The sequence below is a fragment of the Stegostoma tigrinum genome, chromosome 7 (assembly GCF_030684315.1).
Source record: "Stegostoma tigrinum isolate sSteTig4 chromosome 7, sSteTig4.hap1, whole genome shotgun sequence".
Classification (NCBI taxonomy): Eukaryota; Metazoa; Chordata; class Chondrichthyes; order Orectolobiformes; family Stegostomatidae; genus Stegostoma; species Stegostoma tigrinum.
In genome coordinates this window covers 73,807,778-73,834,587 of record NC_081360.1, presented here as the reverse complement: position 1 = coordinate 73,834,587, position 26,810 = coordinate 73,807,778, and the positions used below count along the sequence as shown (strand labels likewise).

The following is a 26,810-nucleotide window of genomic DNA, read 5'->3' as shown; positions in this document are numbered from 1 at the left end:
TTATTCAAACAACGATTGACTGTCTGATTTCACCTTCGTTCACTCTACTATTGATTCGAATTCTAAGTTTACATTGCTCCACAAGTTGCGATTCTCTTCCTTAACTGCATCAACCTACAATATTTCTCAACGCTTTCAAATCTGTTCACTATTGCTCTCTTCCAGCACACTTTTCTAATTACCTAAGTTTTTTGGTACCTGTCAAGTGAATACATTTCCATCCTGGACAACAAAGTGTGAAGCTGGATTAACACAGCAGGCCAAGCAAATTCTGTCTCGGTGTGCCAAGACATTTTGCAATATTACGACCATTGTCTAAGTTCAATTGGGTGTATTACAGCACTGTAAAACCCCATTGAGGAAATGTATAACCACTAAGAATGTTGAGCCACAGAATTATTTGAGCATAAGCAGAGTGTATTATTTTTTAAACTTCGCTATTTCTTTGAAATCAATGAATTTGTAAATCAAACATACCTCTGACATGGTGGCAAACTTTCTCCTCCAATATTACAAGTTTCTTTTTCCTCAAGTTTGAGACAATCTTTGCCACCGCCTATAGCTACACGCTTAATGAATCGAATTCGGCTTCTATACCCTGGAGAATAGTCAGATGATCGACATGTCTTGGTGCATGAACTCCATTCAGACCATTCAGAAAATTCACAATCACTAGGCATGACACATGACTGAAAGATTGCAGGAGTGTCACCACGAATACAAAGGCTGAAGACAAAGACAAAACAAGAGACAGTATGTTAGTATTCAAAAACCTAATAGACTTTTGAGTATGTTCGCCAGGCATAAATCCTTTTTCAGAAATAAATTATTTATAATAGTGAATATATTGTAACATTAGGTGAACTGGTCAAATGGACACAAAATTTCCACTTTAGTCGTCCCACTGTTTGGTTGGATTCTTCAGTTGATTTTCATAATTAGAGCTTCCCTGGGATGGGAATAGACACAGGTTAAGCATAATGAGAAGCAAATGAAAATGAGTCTCTGGACTCTTATTTTTAAAGTAATATAGGATCATCCTCAGATCTACGCCAACCTTTGGATTTTACCAGGAAAGTTTACTTGTGACATTATTTCACTCCCCTTAATTATTTATGGAATCTTATCATTTAATTAAAATGCATTTAGAAATAGCAGAAATACAGTAACATTTTTAAAAGTGGTAACCTAACATTGCAGCATGATGCACTCACATACATGGTAAATGATTATATAATTGTACCAAAAACAAGTAGTGGATAACTACCTTCAGGATATTAGTGCACCACTGTTGTGAAAAAGACCAGAAAATGAAAATGATACTATGTGTAGTTAACTCAGCCACATTAGGGGCATTTAAACAGTCCTTGGATAAGCACATGGATAATGACGGCAATAGTGTAGGGGGATGGGCTTAGATTGGCTCACAAGTCGGTGCCATATCGAGGACCGAAGGGCCTGTTCTGCACTGTATTGTTCTATGTTCTATTTCTATATCCATTGCCACAATGGCTTGCTACTTATAGCTTCAATAGTCAAACAACTTGATTAAATACCAAATATTGGTGTTTCTAAATGTGAAACACTAATTAGCTAAACAAAATGCAGTAAAGATATCAGTGCAGATGATATGTTGCAGCCGTAGCATTGGGCACCACTATGATCGATAGACATAGACAGTAAGGGATTTCGGCTCAGTTTTAATGAGCTGGAGTCTGAGCTTCCTTTTATTATGATGCATTACTAATAAAGTTTGAGAATGAGAGAGCACAAGTTTAAAAAGTGATCTGAAAAATTAGTCCGTTTAAAGTGATTTGCAGAAACCTTTCTCACCTGCAAATAGATCAAGTCCAGAATACCCTCTCTGACATTCAAGAGCATGTTAAGTAATTATTTGAACGGAAACAATGTGCAGGGGTGTGGGGTAAAGGCACAGATTTGGCAGGAAGTAATAATGCTCATTCAGAGAGCCCATACAGATATAATGGGCTGAATGGCCTTCTTCTAGGCTATGACATTTCTGTGATTCAATGATCAGAGGCAGAAAGTTACCTGGACATTTTTCTTTCCAGGAGACATAAGAATGTAACAACCAGGAGCAGGAGTAGGCCATCTGGCCCTCTGAACCTGCTCCACCATTCAGAAAGAACAAGGCTGATCTTTTCATGGCATCAGTTCCATTTATCTACCCTCTCATCATTGGCCTTAATTCCCTTCCTATTCAAAAAATTATCTATATTAGCTTTAAAAACATTCAATGAGAAAGCCTCAACTACTTTATTGGGCAAGGAATTCCACCGATTCACAACCCTTTGAGTGAAGAAATTCCTCTTCAATTCAGTCCTAAATCTGGTCCCTCTGATTTTGAAGCTATGCCTTCTTGTTCCATTTTCACGAGCCAGTGGAAACATTGTCCTTGCTTCAATCTTATCTATTCCCTTTATAATAGCGAGTTTTGAGAAGATTTGTAGCTCAGGTTGAGGTTCTGGATGTAAGTTTGCTCGCTGAGCTGGAAGGTTAGTTTTCAGACGTTTCGTCACCATTCTAGGTAACATCATCAGTGAGCCTCCGACAAAGCGCTGGTGTTATGTCCTGCTTTCTATTTATCTGTTTTGGTTTCCTTGTGTTGGTGATGTCATTTCCTGCATTGGTGATGTCATTTCCTGTTCTTTTTCTCAGGGGATGGTAGGTTGGCTCCGAATCAATGCAGATAAATAGAAAGCCGGATATAACACCAGCACTTCGTCGGAGACTCACTGATGATGTTACCTCGAATGGTGACGAAACGTCTGAAAACTAACCTTCCAACTCAGCAAGCAAACTCACATCCAGTCCCTTTATAATTTTACATGTATCTATAAGATCCCTCCGCATTCTTCTAAATTCCAATGAATATAGTTCTAGACTATTCAGTGTCTCTTCTTAAGCCAACCCTCTTATCGCTGGAATCAACCTAGTGAATCTCGTTCTCACCCTGTCTAGTGCGAGTATATCCTTTCTCAAGTAAGGAGAGCAAAACTGCACACAGTACTCCAGGTGTTGCCTCGCCAGCATCCGATACAGCTGTAACATAACCTCCCAGCTTTTAAATTCAATTTGTCTAGCAATGAAGGACAAAATTCCACTTGCTTTCTTAATTACCTGCTGCACCTGCAAAGCAAACTTCTGTGATTCATGCAAAAACACGCACAGGTCCCTCTGCACAGTGGCATATTGCAATATTTTTACTGTTCAAGTAATAGTTCTTTTTTACTGTTATTCCTACCAAAATGGATGACTTTGCATTTATCAACAATGCACTCTATCTGCCAAACGTAGAACATAGAACATTACAGCACAGTACAGGCCCTTCGGCCCCCGATGTTGTGCTGACCCTGTCATACCAATCTGAAGCCCATCTAACCTACACTATTCCATGTACGTCCATATGCTTGTTCAATGATGACTTAAATGTACTTAAAGTTGGCGAATATATTACCGTTGCAGGCAAAGCGTTCCATTTCCTTATTACTCTCTGAGTAAAGAAACTACCTCTGACATCTGTCCTATATCTTTCACCCCTCAATTTAAAGCTATGCCCCTTCGTGCTCGCCGTCACCATCCTAGGAAAAAGGCTCTCCCTATCCACCCTATCTAACTCTCTGATTATTTTATTTTATATGTCTCAGACCTTTGCCCACTTACTTAAATTATCTATATCCCTCTGCAAACTTTCAGAGGCTTCTGCCCACTTTGCTCAACCACCCTTCCAAGAGTCATCCGCAAACTTTGACACACTACACGTGGTCCCCAACTCCTAATCATCCATGCAAATTGTAAACAGTTGCAGTCCCAGCACTGACCCCTGAGGCAGACCACTAGACACTGTTCGTCAACCGTAAAACACTCATTTATCCCCACTCTTTGCTTCTTATCAGTTAACCAATCCTTGATCCATCCCAATACTATGCCATGTACCTCTATCTTACACAGCAGCATTTTGTGCGATGCCTTTTTGAATGCCTTTTGGAAATCCAGATACACCATATCTACTGGATCCCCATTGTCCAACACCCGTAATGTCTTCACAGAATTCCAGCAAATGAGTCAAGCATGACCTGTCTTTCTTGAACCCATGCTGCATCCACCCAATGGGACAATCTCTATCTAGATGGCTTGCTATTTCTTCCTTGATGATAGATTCAAGATTTACCCCACTACAGAAATTAAACTAACTGGCCTATAATTCTCCATCTTTCGTTTACCTCCTTTTTTGAACAATGGCATCAAATTGACTGTTTTCTAATCTGCTGGAACTGCCCAAGTTCAGTGAGTTTAGAAAAGCACCAGGAGTACATTAGTTGTTACTCTTGCCATCTCTTCAAGGCTTCTGGCAGACATTCCATCTGGGCCAGGAGACTTGTCTACATTTCATAGAAACATAGAATCCCTACAATGTGGAAACAGGTCATTCAGCTCAACAAGCCTGCACCGATCCTCAGAAAATCCTAGCCAGACCCGTCCCACAATAATCCGCCTAATTTACACATCCCAGAACACTACGGGCAATTTAGCATGGCCAATCCACCTAACCTGGATATCTTTAGCCTTTGGGAGGAAACCGAAGCACCCAGAGGAAATCCACACAGACATGGGTAGAATGTGCAAATTCCCCACAGACGGCCACTTGAGCGTGGAATCGAAATCATGTCCCTGGCACTGTGAGGCAGCAGTGCGAATGACTGACCCATCATGCCACTCCATTTAGCTCCATTAGTCTGCCCAACACTACCTCTTTCATGACAATGATCATGTCTAGGTACTCACCTACCTTAGTCTCTTTTGTCATTAAGTTAATTTATGCCCTCTACTGTGAAGACTGAAACAAAATACTTGTTTATGCCTCAGATAGTTCCTCATTTCTCATTATTAATCCCACCTTCTCATTTTCTAAAAGACCAATGTCTACCTTAGCCACTCTTTTTCATTTTTTATATTTATAGAACCTTTTGCTATCTGTATTTATATTCTAATCTAGTTCAGTTTCACAATCCATCTTACTTTTCTTTATAGTCTTTTCTGTGGCTTTCTGTTGAACAGAGAACATAGAACATAGACCATTACAGCACAGTACAGGCCCTTCGGCCCTCGATGTTGTGCCGACCTGTCATACCGATCTCAAGCCCATCTAACCTATACTATTCCATGTACATCCATATGCTTGTCCAATGACGACTTAAATGTACCTAAAGTTGGCGAATCTACTACAGTTGCAGGCAAAGCATTCCAGTCCCTTACTACTCTCTGAGTAAAGAAACTACCTCTGACATCTGTCCTATATCTTTCACCCCTCAATTTAAAGCTATGCCCCCTCGTGCTCGCCGTCACCATCCTAGGAAAAAGTCTCTCCCTATCCACCCTATCTAACCCTCTGATTATTTTATATGTTTCAATTAAGTCACCTCTCAACCTTCTTCTCTCTAATGAAAACAGCCTCAAGTCCCTCAGCCTTTCCTCGTAAGACCTTCCCTCCATACCAGGCAACATCCTAGTAAATCTCCTCTGCACCCTTTCCAAAGCTTCCACATCCTTCTTATAAATGCGGTGACCAGAACTGTACACAATACTCCAAGTGCGGCCGCACCAGAGTTTTGTACAGCTTCACCATAACTTCTTGGTTCCGGAACTCGATCCCTCTATTAATAAAAGCTAAAACACTGTATGCCTTCTTAACAGCCCTGTCAACCTGGGTAGCAACTTTCAAGGATCTGTGTACATGGACACCGAGATCTCTCTCCTCATCTACACTACTAAGAATCTTACCATTAGCCCTGTACTTTGCCTTCCGGTTACTTCTATCAAAGTGCATCACCTCACACTTGTCTGCATTAAACTCCATTTGCCACCTCTCAGCCCAGCTCTGTAGCTTATCTATGTCTCTCTGCAACCTACAGCATCCTTCGTCACTATCCACAACATCACCGAGCTTAGTGTCGTCTGCAAATTTACTAACCCATCCTTCTACGCCCTCTTCCGGGTCATTTATAAAAATGACAAACAGCAGTGGACCCAACACCGACCCTTGTGGTACACCACTAGTAACTGGTCTCCAGGATGAACATTTCCCATCAACTAACACCCTCTGTCTTCTTTCAGCAAGCCAATTTCCAATCCAAAATGTTATATCTCCGACAATTCCATTCCTCTGCATTTTGTACAATAGCCTACTGTGGGGAACCTTATCGAATGCCTTGCTGAAATCCATATACACCACATCAACCGGTTTACTCTCATCTACCTGTTTGGTCACCTTCTCAAAGAACTCAATAAGGTTTGTGAGGCACGACCTACCCTTCACAAAACCATGCTGACTGTCCTGAATCAATTTATTCTTTTCTAGATGATTATAAATCCGATCTCTTATAACCTTCTCCAACACTTTACCAACAACTGAGGTAAGGCTCACTGGTCTATAATTACCAGGGTTGTCTCTCCTCCCCTTCTTGAACTGGGGAACCACATTTGCTGTCCTCCAGTCGTCTGGCACTATTCCTGTAGACAATGATGAGTTAAAGATCAATGCCAAAGGCTTGGCAATCTCCTCTTTGGCTTCCCAGAGGATCCGAGGATAAATCCCATCTGCCCCAGGGGACTTATCTATCTTCACGCTCTGTAGGATTTCTAATACCTCTTCCTTGTGAACCTCAATCCCACCTAGTCTAGTAGCCTGTATCTCAGTATTCTCCTCGACAACAATGTCGTTTTCTAGAGTGAATACTATTGAAAAATATTCATTTAGTGCTTCCCCTATCTCCTCTGACTCCACACACAACTTACTACTACTAACCTTGATTGGCCCTAGTCTTACTTTCATCATTCTTTTATTCCTTAAATACCTATAGAAAGCCTTCGGGTTTATCCTGATCTTATCAACCAACAACTTCTCATGTCTCCTCCTGGCTCTTCTGAGCTCTCTCTTTAGGTCTCTCCTGGCTACCTCGTAGCCCTCAAGCGCCCTAACTGAGCCTTCATATCTCATCCTAACATAAGCCTTCTTCTTCCTCTTGGCCAGACCTTCCACCTCCTTCATAAACCATGGCTCCCACGCTCTATAGCTTCCTCCCTGCCTGACAGGTACGTACTTATCTAGGACATACAGGAGCTTTTCCTTGAATAAGCTCCACATTTCTAATGTGCCCATCCCCTGCAGTTTCCTTCCCCATCCTATGCTCCCTAAATCTTGCCTAATCTCATCACAATTACCTTTCCCCCAGCTATAAATCTTGCCCAGTGGTATACACCTATCCCTTTCCAACACTAAAGTAAACATAACAGAATTGTGATCGCTATCACCAAAGTGCTCACCTACTTCCAAATCTAACACCTGGCCAGGCTCATTACCCAGTACCAAATCTAATGTGGCTTCGCCCCTTGTTGGCCTATCTACATACTGTGTCAGGAAGCCCTCCTGTACACACTGGACAAAAACTGACCCATCTATAGTACTCGAACTATCGTGTTCCCAGTCAATATTTGGAACGTTGAAGCTCCTTTGGAAAGTTGACCTTTATAGTTTTCCAAATCTTCCAGTTTCCCATTGGTCTTTGCCATTTTGTATGTCTCATCTTTCAGTTTGATCGCTTTCGTTTTTTCCTCAGACATCGATGATTGATTACTCCTTTTCCTACAGTCCTTCCTTTTCACTGGTATATATTTTTGCAGTCCCACCATACAGTCTTTACTTTCAGTCTACTTTAGCCAACTCTTCCTTTGATCCTTTTGCTGTCAAGGAATATATGCTGTCAGGGAAGAGCACAATAGAAATGTGGAGCTTGTTTAAGGAATGCATACTCTATGTGCTCGATATGTTTTTCCCTAGCAGGAAGGGAAGATGTGGTTGAGTGAGGGAACGTTGGATCTCAAGAGTGGTCAAACGACTAGTTAAGAGGAAGAAGGATGCTTATATAAGGTTCAGGAAACAGGGATCAGAAAAGGCTCTAGAGGGATACAAGTTAGCCAGGAAGGAGCTGAAGAAAGGGCTGAAGAGAGTTATATAGCCATGAAAAAGCCTTGGCAGATAAGATTGAGGAAAACCCCAAGGCTCTTTACACATACGTGAGGAATAAGAGAATGACCAGAGAAAGGGTAGGGCCGATCAAGGATTGTAAAGGGAATATATGTACGGAGCCTAAAGAGATCGGAGAGGTCCTGAATACTTTTCTTCAATATTCACACCTGTGAGGGACCTAGTTGTAGGGGAGGGCAGTGTGAAGCAGGCTGGTAGGCGAGAGGAAGTGGATGTTCATAAGGAAGATGTGCTAGGAATTTTGAGGAACTTGAAGATAGATAAATACCCCAAGACCTGGTGGGATTTATCCAAGGATTCTACTGAAATCAAGGGAAGGGATCGCAGGACCTTTGACGATAATCTTTTCATCCTCACTGTCCACGGGTATAGTGCTGGAAGATTGGAGAGTGGAAAACATCATTCCCTTGCAAGTTTTGAGATTTGTAGCTCAGGGTGAGTTTCTGGATATGAGTTTGCTCTCTGAGCTGGAAGGTTAGTTTTCAGATGATTCGTCACCATTCTAGGTAACATCATCAGTGAGCCTCCGGTGAAGTGCTGGTGTTATGTCCCACTTTCTATTTATCTGTTTAGGGTTCCTTGGGTTGGTGATGTCATTTCCTGCATTGGTGATGTCATTTCTTATTCTTTTTCTCAGAGGATGGTAGATTGGCACCAGATCAATGTGTTTGTTGATGGAGTTCCGGTTGGAATGCCATGCTTCTAGGAATTCTCATGCGTGTCCCTGTTTGGCTTGTCCTAGGAGGGATGTGTTGTCCCAATCAAAGTGGTGTCCTTCCTCATCTGTATGTAAGGATACTAGTGATAGTGGGTCAAGTCGTTTTGTGGCTAGTTAATGTTCATGTATCCTGATGGCTAGCTTTCTGCCTGTTTGCCCAATGTAGTGTTTGCCACAGTTCTTGCAAGGTATTTTGTAGATGACGTTTGTTTTGCTTGTTGTCTGTATAGGGTCTTTTAAGTTCATTAGCTGCTGTTGTAGTGTGTTGGTGGGTTTGTGGGCTACCATGATGCCAAGAGGTCCGAGTAGTCTGGCAGTCATTTCGGAAATGTCTTTGATGTAGGGGAGAGTGGTTATGGTTTCTGGGCCCGTTTTATAGAACATAGACCACAGAAAAGTGCAGCACAGTACAGGCCCTTTGAACCACGATGTTGTACCGTGGAATAATCCTAATCCAAAACTAAAATAACCTAACCGACATTCCCCTCAAGTCACTGCTGTCCATGTGCATGTCCAGCAGTCACTTATATGTCACTAATGACTTCACTTCGACGACTACCACTGGCAAAGTATTCCATGCGCTCACAACTCTCTGGGTGAAGAACCTCCCTCTGATGTCTCCTCTGTACCTTCCTCCTAACACCTTAAAAGCATGACCCCTAGTGGCAGTCAATCCTGCCCTGGGGAAAAGTCACTGGCTATCGACTCTATCCATGCCTCTCATTACCTTGTACACCTATTTTTTTTCTTTTTTTTAATCTTCCCAAACCAGCTCAGCTCATCCTCGCCTCCTTCACCTGTCCATCCTTTCTCCCACCTATCCCCTCCTCCCACCTCAACCCCCATTCCCACTTCCTACCAACAAGCCTCACCTCTGTCTCCTTGACCTGTCCGTCTTCCTTTGACTAACCAACCTCCACCCTAACATCCCACCTACACTCACCCTTACTGGCTCCATCCCCACCTCCTTGATCTGTCCATCTCCTCTCCACCTATCTGCTCATTTATCCATCTTCCATCGGCCTCCCCCTCTCTCTGTCTATTTGTTCCAGAATCCCCTTCCCCTCCTCCATCTCTGAAGAAGGGTATAGACCCAAAATGCCAGCTTTCCTGCTCCTCTAATGCTGCCTGGCCTGCTGTATTCATCCTGTTTGTTTGGGTTTATTGCTGAGGAATCGGCGGACTGTGTTCATTGGGTACCCGTTCTTTTTGAATACGCTGTGTAGGTGATTTTCTTCTGCTCTTCGTAGTTCCTCTGTGCTGCAGTGTGTGGTGGCTCGTTGGAATAATGTTCTAATGCAGCTTTGTTTGTGGGTGTTGGGATGGTTGCTCCTGTAGTTCAGTATTTGGTCCGTATGTGATGTTTTCCTGTAGACACTGGTTTGAAGTTCCCCATTGGCTGTTCGCTCTACTGTGACATCTAGGAATGGCAGTTTGTTGTTGTTTTCCTCCTCTTTTGTGAATGTTATGCCAGTAAAGGGTATTATTGATGGTCTTGAAGGTTTCCTCTAATTTGTTTTGTTTAGTGATGACAAAGGTGTCATCCACATAGCGGACCCAAAGTTTGGGTTGGATGATTGGCAGAGCTGTTTGTTCGAGTTTCTGCATTACTGCCTCTGCTAAGAACCCTGATATTGGAGATCCCATGCATTAGAACATTATTCCAATGAGCCGCCACACACTGCAGCACAGAGGAACTACAAAGCGCAGAAGAAAATCACCTACACAGCGTATTCAAAAAGAATGGATACCCAATGAACACAGTCTGCTGATTTCTCAGCAACAGACCCAAACAAACAGGATGAATACAGCAGGCCAGGCAGCATTAGAGGAACAGGAAAGCTGACATTTTGGGTCTGTACCCTTCTTCAGAAATGGGGGAGGGGAAGGAGATTCTGGAACAAATAGACAGAGAGAGGGGGAGGCCGATGGAAGATGGATAAAGGAGCAGATAGGTGGAGAGGAGATGGACAGATCAAGAAGGTGGGGATGGAGCCAGTAAGGGTGAGTGTAGGTGGGATGTTAGGGTGGAGGTTGGTTAGTCAAAGGAAGACGGACAGGTCAAGGAGACAGAGGTGAGGCTTGTTGGTAGGAAGTGGGAATGGGGGTTGAGGTGGGAGGAGGGGATAGGTGGGAGAAAGGATGGACAGGTGAAGGAGGCGAGGATGAGCTGAGCTGGTTTGGGGAGATTAAAAAAAAGAAAAAAAATAGGTGTACAAGGTAATGAGAGGCATGGATAGAGTCGATAGCCAGTGACTTTTCCCCAGGGCAGGATTGACTGCCACTAGGGGTCATACTTTTAAGGTGTTAGGAGGAAGGTACAGAGGAGACATCAGAGGGAGGTTCTTCACCCAGAGAGTTGTGAGCGCATGGAATACTTTGCCAGTGGTAGTCGTCGAAGCGAAGTCATTAGTGACATATAAGTGACTGCTGGACATGCACATGGACAGCAGTGACTTGAGGGGAATGTCGGTTAGGTTATTTTATTTTTGGATTAGGATTATTCCACGGCACAACATCGTGGTTCAAAGGGCCTGTACTGTGCTGCACTTTTCTGTGGTCTATGTTCTATAAAACGGGCCCAGAAACCATAACCACTCTCCCCTACATCAAAGACATTTCCGAAATGACTGCCAGACTACTCGGACCTCTTGGCATCATGGTAGCCCACAAACCCACCAACACACTACAACAGCAGCTATTGAGCTTAAAAGACCCTATACGGACAACAAGCAAAACAAACATCATCTACAAAATACCTTGCAAGAACTGTGACAAACAGGCAGAAAGCTAGCCAACAGGATACATGAACATCAACTGTCCACAAAACGACATGACCCACTATCACTAGTAACCTTACATACAGATGAGGAAGGACACCACTTTGATTGGGACAACACATCCCTCCTAGGACAAGCCAAACAGAGACACGTATGAGAATTCCTAGAAGCATGGCATTCTGACTGGAACTCCATCAACAAACACATAGGCTCCAAATCAATCTACCATCCCCTGAGAAAAAGAACAGGAAATGACATCACCAACACAGGAAATGACATCACCAACCCAAGGAAATCTAAACAGATAAATAGAAAGCGGGGCAATACACCAGCACTTCACCGGAGGCTCACTGAGGATGTTACCTAGAATGGTGACAGATTGTCTGGGAACAAACCTTCTAGCTCAGCGAGCAAACTCACATCCATCATTCCCTTGTTCACAAAAGGGAATAGGGATAACCCCAGAAATTTCAGGCCAGTTAGTCTTACGTCAGTGATGGGAAAATTATTGGAAATGGCTCTGAATGATAGGATTTATGATTATTTGGATAGGCACAGTTTGATTCATGATAGTCAGCATGGATTTGTGAGGCGTAGCTCATGCCTCACAAACCTTATTAAATTCTTTGAAGAGGAGACCAAACACATGGATGAAGGTAAATCAGTGGATGTGGTATACATGGATTTAAGTAAGGCATTTGATAAGGTTCCCCATGGTAGGCTCATGGAGGAAGTAAGGAGGCATGGGATAAGAGGAAATGTGGCAGATTGGATTCAGAATTGGCTGACCTTTAGAAGACAAAGGAAGGTAGTGGGCGGAAAATATTCAACATGGCGTTCAGTTACGCGTGATGTACCATAAGGATCTGTTCTGGGTTCTCTTCTATTTGTGATTTGTGTAAGTGATTTGGATGAAGGAGTAGAAGGGTGGATTCGCAAATTTGCAGATGATAAGAATGTGGGTCGAGTTGTGGATAGTGCAGAGGGCTGTTTGAGGTTACAAAGGGACATTAATAGGATGCAGAGCTGGGCTGAGAAGTGGCAGATGGAGTTTAACCCTGAAAAGTATGAGGTAATTCTATTTGGAAGGACAAACTTGAAAGCAGAATACAGGATTAACAGAAAGATTCTTGGCAATGTGGAGAAGCGGCGGGATCTCAGGGTTCATGTGCACAGTTTCATGAGAGCTGCCACCCGGGTGGATAGAGTTGTTAGGAAGCCTTATGGTGTGTTAGCTTTCATTAACAGAGAGATTGAGTTCAAGAGCTGTGAAGTTATGCTCCAGCTATACAAAAGCCTGGTTCGGCCACACTTGGAGTATTGTGTCCAGTTCTGGTCACCTCATTACAGGAAAGTTGTGGATGCATTGGAAGAGGTGCAGAGGAGATTTACCAGGATGTTGCTTGGAGTGGACGGAAGGTCTTATGAGGGCTTTTCTCTTTGGAACGATGAAGGATGAAAGGTGACTGGATAGAGGTGTACAAAATGATCAGAGGTAGAGATAGAGTAGACAGCCAGAGACTTTTTCCTTGGGTGGAGGTAGCTATTACAATGAGCATAGTTTTAAAGTGAGTGGAGGTAGATATAGGGGAGACATCAAAGGTAGGTTCTTTAGTCAGAAAGTGGTAGGGGCGTGGAATGTATTGCCGGAGATGGTAGTGGAGTCGGCCTTGTCAGGGGCATTTAAGCAGCTAATAGATAGGCATAAGAATGATAGTATAAGGTAGGGGTGGAGGTTAGATAGGCCGTAGGTTTAGGGTAAAAGTTCGGCATGACATCTTGGGGCAAAGGGCCTGTACTGTGCTGTGTCATCCTATGCTCTGTGTTCTAGTCTCCTTTATTTAAGTACAGGTCCCTGGTATTGGATTTTATCTTTTCATTTTTCATCTGTATTCTAAATTCTACCATACTACCATCTCTCCTTCCAGGGGGTTCCCTAACAATGAGATTATTAATCATCCCTGTCTTATTATACACAACTTGATCTAGGAGAGCTTCCTTACTCATCAGTTCCATTACATACTGTTATAGAAAGTTGTTACGAATGCATCCAATAAGCTCCTCCTCAAGGCTGCCTTGATCAATCTGGCTTGACCAATCAATATGTAGATTAAATTCCACTGCGATAATTGATGTACCATTTTTATAGTCATTAGTTATTCCTTGGTGAGTTGCCCATCGCAATGTGATGGTATCATTATTTGGTAGCCTCCAGACCATGCCTATCAGTGACTTTTTCTTCTTAGAATTTCTAATTTCCACCCAAATGGATTCACCCTTCTTCTTCATGGAACCTATATTACTTCTCACTACTGCCCTGATGTCATGTTTCACACAATCCACAGCCCTCAGATGAGGCAGGCCAGATTTATCCCAGGGTTGTGGAGAGAAGACATGACAATGAGTGGAGTAGGTATGGGAATTCATAACGTAGCATCAGCTCTAGCTTGTCCAGCTGGTCAAAATTCTTTGAGGTGTTTGTGGAAGGGTAGAGGGATTGCAGGGACGATGGACATACACACCACAGCATCAGAGTGCAGCGTGTATTCAAGTCGGAGAGTAAAAAGAAATGTAGTAATGGAAGAAGACAATATGCATGAAGAATAGACCTTAGGTTTAGGGTCAAGAGCATGAGTGGTGAAGGCTACGTTGTCTCCTTGGTGCTCAAGTTAAGGATATCTCCTCAGGTCTGGAGAGAAACTTGGAGTACAAGGAGAAGGATGCAGTTATTGTAGTTCACATAGATTGACATGTTATTGGAACAGAAACGAAAGAGATTCTGCTAAAGGAATGTGAATGACTAAGTGCTAAATTGAAAAGCAGAATTATACAGCTAACAATGTTTGTATTATTATCTCAGCCATGCACAAATCTGAAGATGATGTGCAAGATCAAAGCATTGAACGCTTGGTTAAATGATTGATGTTTTTATTTTAATGGGTTTTGATTCATGAGGACAGGCAGCAGTACTTGGTAAAGTAGCAACTTTGAAGTAAATAGACAGCAATGGGGTGTGGTTCATGTGATGTGCAATTAAGAAAGTTAGGAGAAATGACAAGACAGTAATATAGGGGAGCAATATAGGCAATGGCAATGAGATTGTGATGGGAAGAAAAGAAAGTAGAGAAGAGAGCGCAGGAATCAAGAAAGCCACATTGGTTAGATCATCAGATAAAAGTTTAACAAAAATGTCGATTATTGTCTACTTTGTTGGGAACAATAGAAAAGCAGGATATCATTTAAATGGAGATAGAATGAAAAATGTTGCCATGTAAAGAGATCTGGGTGCGCTCAGTCATATGATCCCTGGAAAAACCATCAAATTTATACCGCAGTCTAGCTAGGGACTAATAACTTTTCATTTTTTTGTGTAGTGGAGCAAGTTCAATACCTCAGGTACTTAAAGCCAAGAATCCCATGGATTTAAAAAAGAATTAAATTGATTCATATGAACTTAGAAAATTAAATCCATAACATATATACACAATATAGTCTAACATTCAGGATTGACAAGAAGTAAACACATAAATGATCAAACACTTCATAGGCTGCATTTTAAAAGGCAAATATAGTTAATTCGTCTCCTTTGGGCCCCACACCTCAGGGAGGACATACTAGCCCTGGAGCGTGTCCAGCAGAGATTGACACAGATGATCCTTGGAATGGTAGGTTTAAAGTATGATGAACGGCTAAGGATCCTGGGATTGTACTCATTAGAATTTAGAAGGTTGAGGGGAGATCTCAGAGAAACTTACAAGATAATGTATGGTTTAGAAGGGGTGGACGCTAGGAAGTTGTTTCCATTAGGTGGGGAGACTAGGACCCGTGGGCACAGCCTTAAAATTAGAGGGGGTAAATTTAAAACTGAAATGAGACGACATTTCTTCAGCCAGAGAGTGGTCAGCTTGTGGAATTCATTGCCACAGAGTGCAGTGGATGTCGGGACGTTGGATGCCTTCAAGGCAGAGATCGACAAATTCTTGATCTCAAAAGGAATCAAGGGCTACGGGGAGAGTGCAGGAAAGTGGTGTTGAAATGCCCATCAGCCATGATTTAAATGGTGGAGTGGACTTGATGGGCTGAATGGCCTTACTTCCACTCCAATGTCTTATGGTCTTATGGTCTTTGGAAGGAATTCCAATTCTTCAGTTTTAAAGATCTAGCCTTAGAATTCCCTCAAAAGTTGTTCTGTTATGGACTGCCTCAATGACAGTTCACACTTAGGTTGTGTAAATATTTCCCAGGAGACTGTTTTCCTCTGAATTGCCAAGACAGCACTCTAATCAGCACATGTCCAGCTTCTTTGCAGTCAGGTAGCCTCGCTGAACTGCCATTACACCTTAAATTTCTCTGAGCTCCCAAAATTCCCCACTGCACCAAGAAGGCTTCCTATACCTCTGCTCACACATACTGAACTATCAAGGGCTTCCAGTGACTTCTCCTACTCAAATGGCCCAGAGTCTGCGTTTAACACTCTCTGAGCTCCAAACATTGAACTGACCCCTCCCTGCAAATCACCATTTGTCAGACCTTTGTCAACTCATTTAACCTCTCTATATTACTCTTTAGTATCATTATGTCATCTTCATTACTTTTCATCCCTTCATTTAAGTCATTTATCTGATTTGGATATTATTGAAATCTCAGCACCAATTTCTCTCCTTCTCTCATTACATATTGCTACCCTGACAAAGATCCATTTGTGCATACTGTTTGTCTTCTGTTAGCCAACCAATCTTCTATCCATGCCAATATGTAGCCTTTTGTACCATGAGCTTTTATTCCCCACAATAACCTTTGATACAGCATTTTATCAAATGACTTTAAGAAATCTAAGCATAATAGATTCTCTGGTTCCCCTTAATTCCAAAAACTGTTATCTCCTTGAAAACTCCAGTAGGTTGGTTAAACATTGTTTCTCTTTCACCAATTCATTCTTGAGCTGGTGGCACCATCCTCTGAGGAAATTGAATATGTTTGTGATAAGAGATCAATAGATTTCTCAATGCTAATAACATTAAGGGATGTTGAATAAGCAAAGGAAAATGTCATTTAGGTAGATGATCAGCCATTGTCTAGAATAGCAAAGAAAGTTCAAGGGGCTGAATGACCCACTCCTAATAGCTCAACAGAAAATTGTTCTTTCAATTATCAATACGTTAAGGGGAGAGGTGATAGCCCAGTAGTACTATTGCTGGACTGTTAAGCCAGAGATCCAGACAATGGGTTTGAATCACACTACAGCAGATGGTGGAATTTGAATTCAATAAATATCTGGAATTAAGAATCGAATGATGCCCATGAATCCACTGTCAATTGTCAGAAAAACCCATTTGGTTCACTAATGTTCTTTAGGGAAGGAAACTGCCATCCTTACCTAGTCTGGCCTAGATGTGACTCCAGACCCACAGCAACGTGGTTGACTCTTAACTGCCCTCTGGGCAATTAGGGATGGGAAATAAATGCTGCCTAACCAGTGATGCCCACATCCCATGAATGAATAAAGAAAAAAATCAGGATAGGTGACCATTCACTCTATATCCCTGTGCTAAAATATCTGTAATGGTTGGAATGTTTTCAAACTCAGCCTGTGACTGATGGTTTACAAACTCAGCAATTTAACACCATACAGACTGGCCTTAATTCTGTGGTTTGCAGGAGTAGGTTTGAAATTTTTAAAAAACCCTACAGAAAGTTTCTGAAGTAGTTACTTTGTAACTTTTGGTTAAGCATATCACCAACACCAAGGCAGGAACAAGTTTTTCTTGATGCTGCAAAAAGAACTCATGAAAAATAGACAACTGCAATCTATCCATTGAAATGCAGTTAGTTAGCTCCTGAAATGCTTTACAATTTCATTGGAATGTCTTATACGTTAGGAAAAGGTCTGCACTATCTTACTGCCCTGTAATTATGGAAGCATACATTTATGTTTCTAACCAGTTTCAAGGCTTCACAGGTTATCACAATTCGAATGTTATTCCTTTGGAATAAGTCAGAACATACAAGATTAATGTTCAAAGATTGCAATGTTCGGAGCATGGAAAATGTTTGTAGGAAAATTAACAACGACACAGGAGGCAAGTACAATAAATGATGCATAAATACTCATTTTGGCTTCCAGCTGAATGAAACTGATTAAAACGATCCCATTTAAATAGGTTTTCTGCAAATGAGATTTCATTAGAATCAGAGACTGAAACTGCGTCATGCTTTTTGCTACTGTGGAGTATCCTTGTTGTTGTCTCCCTATGCCTTATGATGCAATATTGTTTCACCTAATGTGCATCCATTCTAACTAATTGAATCAAAGCAGGTAATTTGGATGTTATTTTACAATCACGGAGAAAAAAAACATAGAATTTAGACTAATTATCCTCTTCAGCTTAGTACAACAACAACTGGGATATATCCAAGCAGCAAGAATCACAGCTTAGGCAGAGGGTGTAATGTTTCTTGTGATAAATGCTCAATTTAACACATTTTAGTAGGATCATAAAAGTGTCGTTTGGCATATCTGTGCTTCATGTGCAGGCATTTCAATTATGTTGTCAGTGATTCGTGAATTTTTTGAAGCCAATTATATTTGTATGGGAGATTGAATAGGTAATGGTGACCTTGCAAAGGCAATCAATGGCAACCTGGAGAACAATTGTGGCAGCATTCAGAAAGGGTATGTAACTTCAGAGAGGGTAGCAATGTACTCTGAAAAGGCAATCATGTGCTTAGAGAGTATAACTGCAACAGGGGGTTTAGAGAGGGCAGGTGGCAAAAACATGGCGATGGTATTCCAAATAAGTAAATGCTTTGGGAGTCACTGTAGCATAAGTTAGATTAATCTTCTACAATGCATATAAAATAAACATAAATAATTTTCCACAACACAAAAAGGGATTAGATTAAAATTGTTGTGTGTTTAATGGCACACTGAATATCATAATCTATTTGGGCTTTCACAATGGACAAAGGTTTAAAAAATATTGCAACTTTCATTGAAATTTTGAACTGTCATTCTAAAAACATCAGTTTTCCTTGGTTTATGATTCAATACTGTGCTATTCCTATTTATGATGTCTACCCCAATTTAACTGTTTGTATAATTTTGGATACATTGTCAATTGACAGAGGACCATTTAAACTATAATTGATTTGAAGAAGTCCTGAAAAGTTATTACCTCTAATTGAATTCTTTACTAATAATTCGACTCCATACTACTGAGATTGAGCATTTTTTATGCTCCTGGGCTTAAGAAGCTGTGTATCCTCCGACTTAGTATGAACAATGACACGGGTATACAGTATATTTATTCTCGTATAAAGTTTTTAGGACACGAGAGTGGATTTGTTAATTTAATTATAAAAAATGTGACCTAAATAATTACTACAAATAATTTAAATTGGGTCACATTTTCTAACAAATTTAATTAACTTGTGTTATTGGACGAGTATCTATGTGAGTTAGAACACAGAACATAGAAAAGTACAGCGCAGTGCAGGCCCTTTGGCCCACGATGTTGTGCCATGAAATAATCCTAATCCAAACATAAAATAACCTAACCGACATTCCCCTCAATTCACTGCTGTCCATGTGCATGTCCAGCAGTCGCTTAAATGTCACTAATGACTTCGCTTCCACGGCTACACTGGCAAAGTATTCCATGCGCTCACAACTCTCTGGGTGAAGAACTTCCCTCTGACGTCTCCTCTATATCTTCCTCCTAACACCTTAAAATGATGACTCCTCATGGCAGTCAATCCTGCCCTGGGGATAAGTCTCTGGCTATCGACTCTATCCATGCCTCTCATTACCTTGTACACCTCAATCAGGTCACCTCTCTTCCTCCTTCTCTCCAGAGAGAAAAGTCCGAGCTCAGTCAACCTCTCCTCGTAAGACAAGGCCTCCAGTCCAGGCAGCATCCTGGTAAACCTCCTTTGCACCCTCTCCAAAGCCTCCACATCTTTCCTATAATAGGGTGACCAGAACTGGACACAATATTCCAAGTGTGGTCTCACCAGGGTTTTGTCGAGCTGCAGCATAATCTCGCGGCTCTTAAACTCGATCCCCCTGTTAATGAAAGCCAAAACACCACATGCTTTCTTAACAACCTTATCCACTTGGGTGGCAACTTTGAGGGACCTATGCACTTGAACACCAAGATCCCGCTGTTCCTCCACACTGCCGAGAATCCTGCCTTTAATCCTATATTCAACATTTAAGTTCAACCTTCCAAAATGCATCACTTCGCATTTATCCAGGTTGAACTCCATCTGCCATTTCTCAGCCCAGCTCTGCATTCTGTCAATGTCTCACTGAAGCCTGCAATAGCCCTCAATATTAACAACGGCACCTCCAACTTTTGTGTCATCAGCAAACATACTAACCCTAACCTCCTCATTCAAGTCATTTATAAAAACTACAAAGAGCAGAGGCCCAAGAACAGAGCCCTGTGGGACACCACTCAACACTGACCTCAATGCAGAATACTTAACATCTACAACCACTCTCTGCCTCCTGTCAGCCAACCAATTCTGAATCCAGGCAGCGAAATCACCCTGTAGCACATACCTCCTGACTTTATGAATGAGTCTGCCGTGGGGAACCTTATCAAATGCCTTGCTGAAGTCCATGCACACCACATCCACTGCTCGACCCTCGTCAACCTGTCTCGTGACTTCCTCAAAGAACTCAATAAGATTTGTAAAGCATGGCCTGCCCCTCACAAAGCCATGCTGACTCCCTTTAATCACGCTATGCTTTTCCAAATAGTCATAAATCCTATCCCTCAGAATTCTTTCCAAAACCTTGCTGACCACAGACGTAAGACTGACTGGTATGTAATTTCCAGGGATTTCCCTATTCCCTTTCTTGAAAAGAGGAACAACATTTGCCTCCCTCCAATCTGCCGGTACGACTCCCGTGAAGAGTGAGGAAGCAAAGATCTTCACCAGCGGCTTAGCAACCTCCTTTCTCGCTTCCTGGAGCAACCGCGGACAAATCTGGTCTGGCCCTGGGGACTTATCAATCTTAATGTTTGCCAAAATTTCCAGCACATCAACTTCCTCAATCTTGATCTGTTCAAGCCTGTTTTCCTGCTCCTCAAAGTTCTCATTCACAACAAGGTCCCTTTCCTTAGTGAAAACTGAAGCAAAAAACTCATTTAAGGCTTCCCCTATCTGCTCAGACTCCACGCACAAGTTCCCTACGCTATCCCTGATCGGCCCTACCTTTTCCCTGATCATTCTTTTATTCTTCACATATGAGTAAAATGCCTTCGGGTTCTCCCTAATCCTTCCTGCCAAGCTTTCTTCATGCCCCCTCCTGGCCCTCCTCAGTCCAGTTCTGAGCTCCTTCTGAGCAAGCCTGTAATCCTCTAAAGCTGTGCTAGACCCTTGCTTCCTCCACCTTATGTAAGCTGCCTTTTTCTTTTTGACAAGAAGCTCCTCTATACCTGTCATCCAAGGCTCCTTAATCTTACCCCTTCTTACCTGTCTCAGAGGAACAAATTTATACATCACTCGCAACAACTGCTCCTTAAACAGTCTCCACATGTCTGTTGTACCCTTTCTGTGGAACAATTGCTCCCAATCTGTACTTCCCAACTCCTGTCCGACAGCGTCATAGTTTCCTTTACCCCAGTTAAATATCTTCCCTTGGTAACTGCTCCTTCCCCTTTCCATGGCTATGGTAAATGTGAGGCTGTTGTGGTCACTGTTGCCAAAGTGTTCTCCCACCACGAGATCTGACACCTGTCCTGGCTCATTACTGAGCACCAAATCCAAAATGGCCTCTCCCCTCGTCGGCCTGTCCACATACTGAGTAAGGAAACCCTCCTGAACACACCTGACAAAAACGGCTCCATCCAAACCATCTGCACTGAGGAGGTTCCAATCTATATTGGGAGAGTTGAAGTCACCCATAACAACATCCCTGCTACGTTTGCACTTTTCAACAATCTGCCGGCCTATGAGTTCTTCGATCTCCCTACTGCTATTTGGGGGTCTGTAGAAAACCCCCAATGAGGTGACTGCTCCCTTGCTGTTCCTAACTTACACCCATACTGACTCAGTCGATAAACCTTCCTGGGCAACCTCAGCCCATACCACCTCAGTAGACGAGTCCTCATCAAAATTTCTTTCAGCCACCGTTATACTGTCCTTGATCAACAAAGCCACACCTCCCCCTCTTTTACCACCTTCCCTGACCATAATGAAAGATATAAACCCTGGAACCAGCAACATCCATTCCTGACCCTGCTCTATCCATGTCTCCGAGATGGCCACAACATCGAAGTCCCAGGTACTTATCCAAGCTGCAAGCTCACCTACCTTATTCCGGATACTCCTGGCATTAAAGTAGACACACTTCAATCCAGCTTGCTGTACACTCCTGTGGCAGTGAGGTCCTGACCATGTCCTCCCTACGCTCATCCTCCTGTGTACTAGGACTACACCTCAGTTTTCCATCCCCCTTCTGAGCTAGTTTAAATCCACCCGAATAGCACTAGCAAATTTCCCACCCAGGATATTAGTGCCCCTCTGGTTCAAGTGGAGGCCGTCCTGTTTGTAGAGGCCCCACCTTCCCCAGAATGAGCCCCAATTGTCCATATTCCTGCAACCCTCCCTCGTGCACCATCCCTGCAGCCACGTGTTCAGCTGAAATCTCTCCCTGTTCTTTGCCTCGCTATCACGTGGCACAGGTAACAAACCAGAGATAATCACTGTTTGTTCTAGCTTTTAGCTTCCACCCTAGCTCCCTGAAATCCTGCCTGACATCCCTATCCCTCTTTCTACCTATATCTTTGGTGCCTATGTAGACCACGACTTGGCGTTGGTCACCCTCTCCCTTCAGGACCCCAAAGACACGATCCGAGACATCAAGGACCCTGGCACCTGGGAGGCAACACACCAACTGTGAGTCTCTTTCATTCCTGACAAACCTTCTATCAGTCCCTCTAACTATTGAGTCCCCAATGACTGTCACTCTCTTCCTATCCCCTTCACTTCTGTACAAGAGGGACAGACTCCATGCCAGAGACCTGCACCCTACTGCATGCCCCTGGTAAGTCCCCCCAACAGTATTCAAAAAGGTATACCTGTTTTTCAGAGGAACGACCACAAGGGATCCCTGCACTGACTGCTTTTTCCCCCTTCTAACAGTTATCCAGCTTTCTTCATGCTTAGGAGTAACTACTTCCCTGAAACTCTTGTCTATCACTGACTCTGCCTCCCGAATGATCCGAAGTTCATCCAGCTCCCGCTCCAGTTCCCTAACGCGGTCTTGGAGGAGCAAGAGTTGGGTGCACTTCCTGCAGACGTATTTGGATGGGACACTAATGGCGTCCCTCACCTCATACATCATGCAGGAGGAACATTCCTCTACCTGCACTGCCATCCCTGCTAATCCCCTAAACAGAAGGTTAAAAAAAAGAAGCTTACCTTGATTTGTCCCTGGTGTATAAGGTTAGAGGAGGTGGGTAGGTGGGAGGCCCTACAAGGGTAGGGTCTCGGGTTTACACAACGATCACTTATATAGCTGAGCGATGAAAAACAAGGTCACTCCCTTCCCAGAAACCTCTGCTCCAAGGTGCTACTGATTGAGATAACCTTTTTAAAGATTCAAAATCTCTGACTCACCGGCTTCCCGACAGGCTCCTGGGCCAAGCTCGCACTCGCGCCAGTGCTGCAACCAGTTATTTAAAAAAGTTTCAAAGTGTTGGCTGAAGACTGCAAAAATACCAGTGTGGGTTGCATTTTGCTGGCAATGGTCCCAATGTCACTGCTGAAAGCAATTCCCATGTAGCTGGTGAAAACCAAGGTGGCATATTGTTGGCAGTGGCCCATTAACAGGAAGCCGCTGGGACCATTGGTCAGTTAAGGCAAGCAGTCATCCCAGTTCGAAGGCCTGAAGAAGGGTCTGGAACTGAAACATTGACTCTGCTTTCTCTCCACAGATGCTGCCAGACCTGCTGAGTTTTCGCAGCAATTTCTGTTTTTGTTTCTGACTTTCAGCATCTTCAGCACTTTTTTTTTCAAATGACAGGGTTACCTCTGGCAGTCAACAGTGTTGAGGCTACAGCTCCAGGGAAAAGAAACCTCAATATAAGGGCAACATCAAAGGCAGGTCTGAGGGATACTGTCTGAGGGCATGTTAATTGAACACCAGAAGCACTTTAATGTGAGGGCAGCCACAGCTTCTGGGAATATCTCAGCATGAGTCATGGAGTGCCCATAAAATAAGGTCACACCCTCACACTCTACACCTTCCACAACCCACCAGGTTTCATTTGAGTGTCTCCATAGTATGCCTCCCATTCACCCCACCCCCAAATGAGGCAGCCAAAATGCCCATGGAAGTAGAATTTGTCTTTCAGTGTTCACTTAAGTGGGTCAATTGGTATCTAGGCTGGCATCTGAATTGCCAACTTCCCCACTGTTGACAAATATTACAGCACACAAAGGTGAAGCATCAGACTCCTCTCCCGAAACTTTCATTTTGTCAGGCTTCCCACCTTGCAACCTATTTCTGCAAGGGGTTTAAAAGGGTATTCAAATGAAAATCTTTAAAGTACAAATGTTTGTATCGCTTCCATAGTTTTGTTTCATTTTTCAAATCATACCAATTTCCCTCCCCATTGTTCATAAGTGCATTAAACTGCAGTTAGTAAATCAACCTTTATCCAATTATAAAGGTGTAAGATTTCAAATATTTTATACAATATTTCACAATTTGCTGCATGTGTTTATTCCACCAAACACTGACTAATGTTTGTCAACAAGTAAAAACTTGGAACAATCATGTTACCTTAGCATGGTGTTTTTTCCATCACTTCTCATACAATGCACATGTCTCGTTTGATATCCTATCTCTATATTCCATGCCTTGGAATGCTGGTGGATTGGATGCTTCACATGATTCTTTCCTGACGATTGCAAGCTAAAGTTCAGCACTGTGTTGCCATTTTGCCAGATTTGTCTTTGGTGCGGCAGTGTGCAGTCACTCCAGGGACCTACTTTCAAACTGTACTGAAACTCATCCTCCCCAACCAAACAGGAGACCTGTATATCACAGCTTCTAGTTTCTGTTAGAGATGGGCAGGTATTACCTCCATACAACGGTGGTGATAATACTGAACGAACACGATGTTGTAATCCTTTCCCACAACCTTTGCTGCAGGTTGACCAGGTGGAGAACTCCGACACAACACAATCTTGTGGGCAGGGAATGAGGCAGGCTTGGTCCGAGGCAGGCTTAGGTATAAAGAATTCACAAATCTCGTCTAACACCAGCGACCGGTTGGATTTTCGTACACAGTGTACTTTCCTATGCTGCAGTCCCTGCTGTGCAGTGACACAGTTGGAGGTCCTTGGTTCAACTTTATTTGAAGCAATACGAAGTGTACAATCTCCCCATTTTGAGAATTCCCACTCAAAAAGCTCCTGGTGCCAGTCGCACACCTTGAAACAGTCTCTCTGAATTTCTGGTCTCTCTTCATACTTACAGTGGGAATGGTGCGTTGTCCAGCCTTCAATGTGAACACACCACACTGTTCTACTTTGTACTCCATTTGGACCACAGTCTTCACCAATACATCGACCCCACTGGCCTAAAAGCAGAAAACAAATTGAGTGATTCATCATCAGAAATTAAAGAACACATAAGTTTTGGGTTCAATCGAATGCAGAGGCATAGACACTTTTGAAAACTGTGGTAATTCACAGCAGACATAATTTCCTTGAATAATCTGCATTTAGGTGTGCAAAACGTGAAAATAACAACATAGATTATAGCCCTTAAAATTGCTAGGAAAACAAACACTTTCAAAAGATGTGTTACATTGCTTTGTACGCTGAAAAATCAAAAAACATGCTTGTAAACAATTCCTATTTTTCCTCTCCTTGATCCCAGGAACACATAGTCCTCAGATGTAAAGGAGATGAAAAAGTGAAGATTATGATGTTGGATTTCTATATCGTCTCCATTGCGAGAGAGACACACGTGGAAAGACCATTAACATAATTTGAATTCCAGAAAACTCTCACAGTATAACCAAAATATTCCATAATGAGAAACCAGACAGAAAATATTGGAAAATCCAGCGGGTCAAGAAGTCCTTTTGAGGACAGGGCAGTTAATGGTCTTTCAGTAAAAGTGAACTAGATTAGCAACATAACAGATTTTAAGCAAGCAAAAATGGAGCAGAATGGTAAGGTTGGGCTTGCAGAGTATCTCCAGCCTTTTCTGTTTTACTTTGAGATTTTCAACATTAGCTAGATTTTGTTTTGTACACAATATTCCCTTTTGATACCAGAATTTTCACCGCGATTGATTGATTACCACGTGTATCAAGATACCAGGGAGGTGTTGTTTTGCATGCTATACAGGCAGATCTAACCTACAACGTGCATCAGGGTGCAGAAAACAGTATCACAACTTAGATAAGGTGCAAGAGAGAGAGAGATCAGAATTAGCATTGAAAAGGTCCGTTCAAGACAGCGGGGTAGATATTAAATTGATCATGGCAAAAAGAAAAGTAAACTCTAACTATCAAAAAGGTTTTGAAAATGTTTCTCACGGAAGAACATTTATGAAACTCAAAACAGTACAGGTTCAGAATAAACCAGGAAAAAAAAGGGTAAGAAATTGGCCAAAGGGTATAAAACAATGATTTAGGATTTTTTTTAAGCATTTGTCAGATTGATGTTGAAGGATTTCTCAATGTTCCTCAAGACTCAATGCTTGGATGACTACTGCTTGTGACTTATATAAATGGCTCAGGTTCAGAAATTCAATACAAAATGAATAATTTGCATATGATGCCATATTGAACAAGGCTGTGGAATTAGTCAAAGCAGTTTAGACATTGTAGAATTAATTTTAGAAAGGGTTTTGTAGATTCATAGCTAATGAAATTTAATCCAATTAAATGTCAAATTCTACATACTGGATGAAAAACAGATATTAATCTTATTTCTAATAACTACTGAGACAATGAAGCAATGCCCAATTGTAACAAGACACCATGAGTTTCTTTTTGTTCATTTGCAGGATGTGGGTGTCACCGCCGGGACAGCATTTATCACCCATCCCCAATTGCACAGCCACATTGCTGTGGATCTGGAGTCACAGCCAGACCACATAAGGATGGCAGATGTTTTTTCTAATGGGCATTAGTGAACCAGAAGTGTTTTTCCGACAATTGACAATGCTTACATGATCATCATTAGACTGCCAACTCCAGATATTTAT

General features: G+C 42.4%; 1 protein-coding gene across 4 annotated transcripts in view; it reads right to left on the bottom strand.

The window, feature by feature from the left end:
• Positions 1-26,810, bottom strand: part of thsd7ba (thrombospondin, type I, domain containing 7Ba) — a 922,022-nt gene that overhangs the window by 536,949 nt on the left and 358,263 nt on the right. For 3 of the 4 annotated variants that reach the window (XM_048535033.2, XM_048535034.2, XM_059647432.1), the window contains 2 exons: positions 24,366-25,167; positions 478-726 (listed from right to left, as the gene is read on the bottom strand). In XM_048535033.2, coding sequence (XP_048390990.1) covers positions 478-726; positions 24,366-25,167 — 1,051 coding nt within the window. The remainder of the gene's footprint in view (positions 1-477; positions 727-24,365; positions 25,168-26,810) is intronic. The other variant, XM_048535035.2, reaches the window with a different exon arrangement.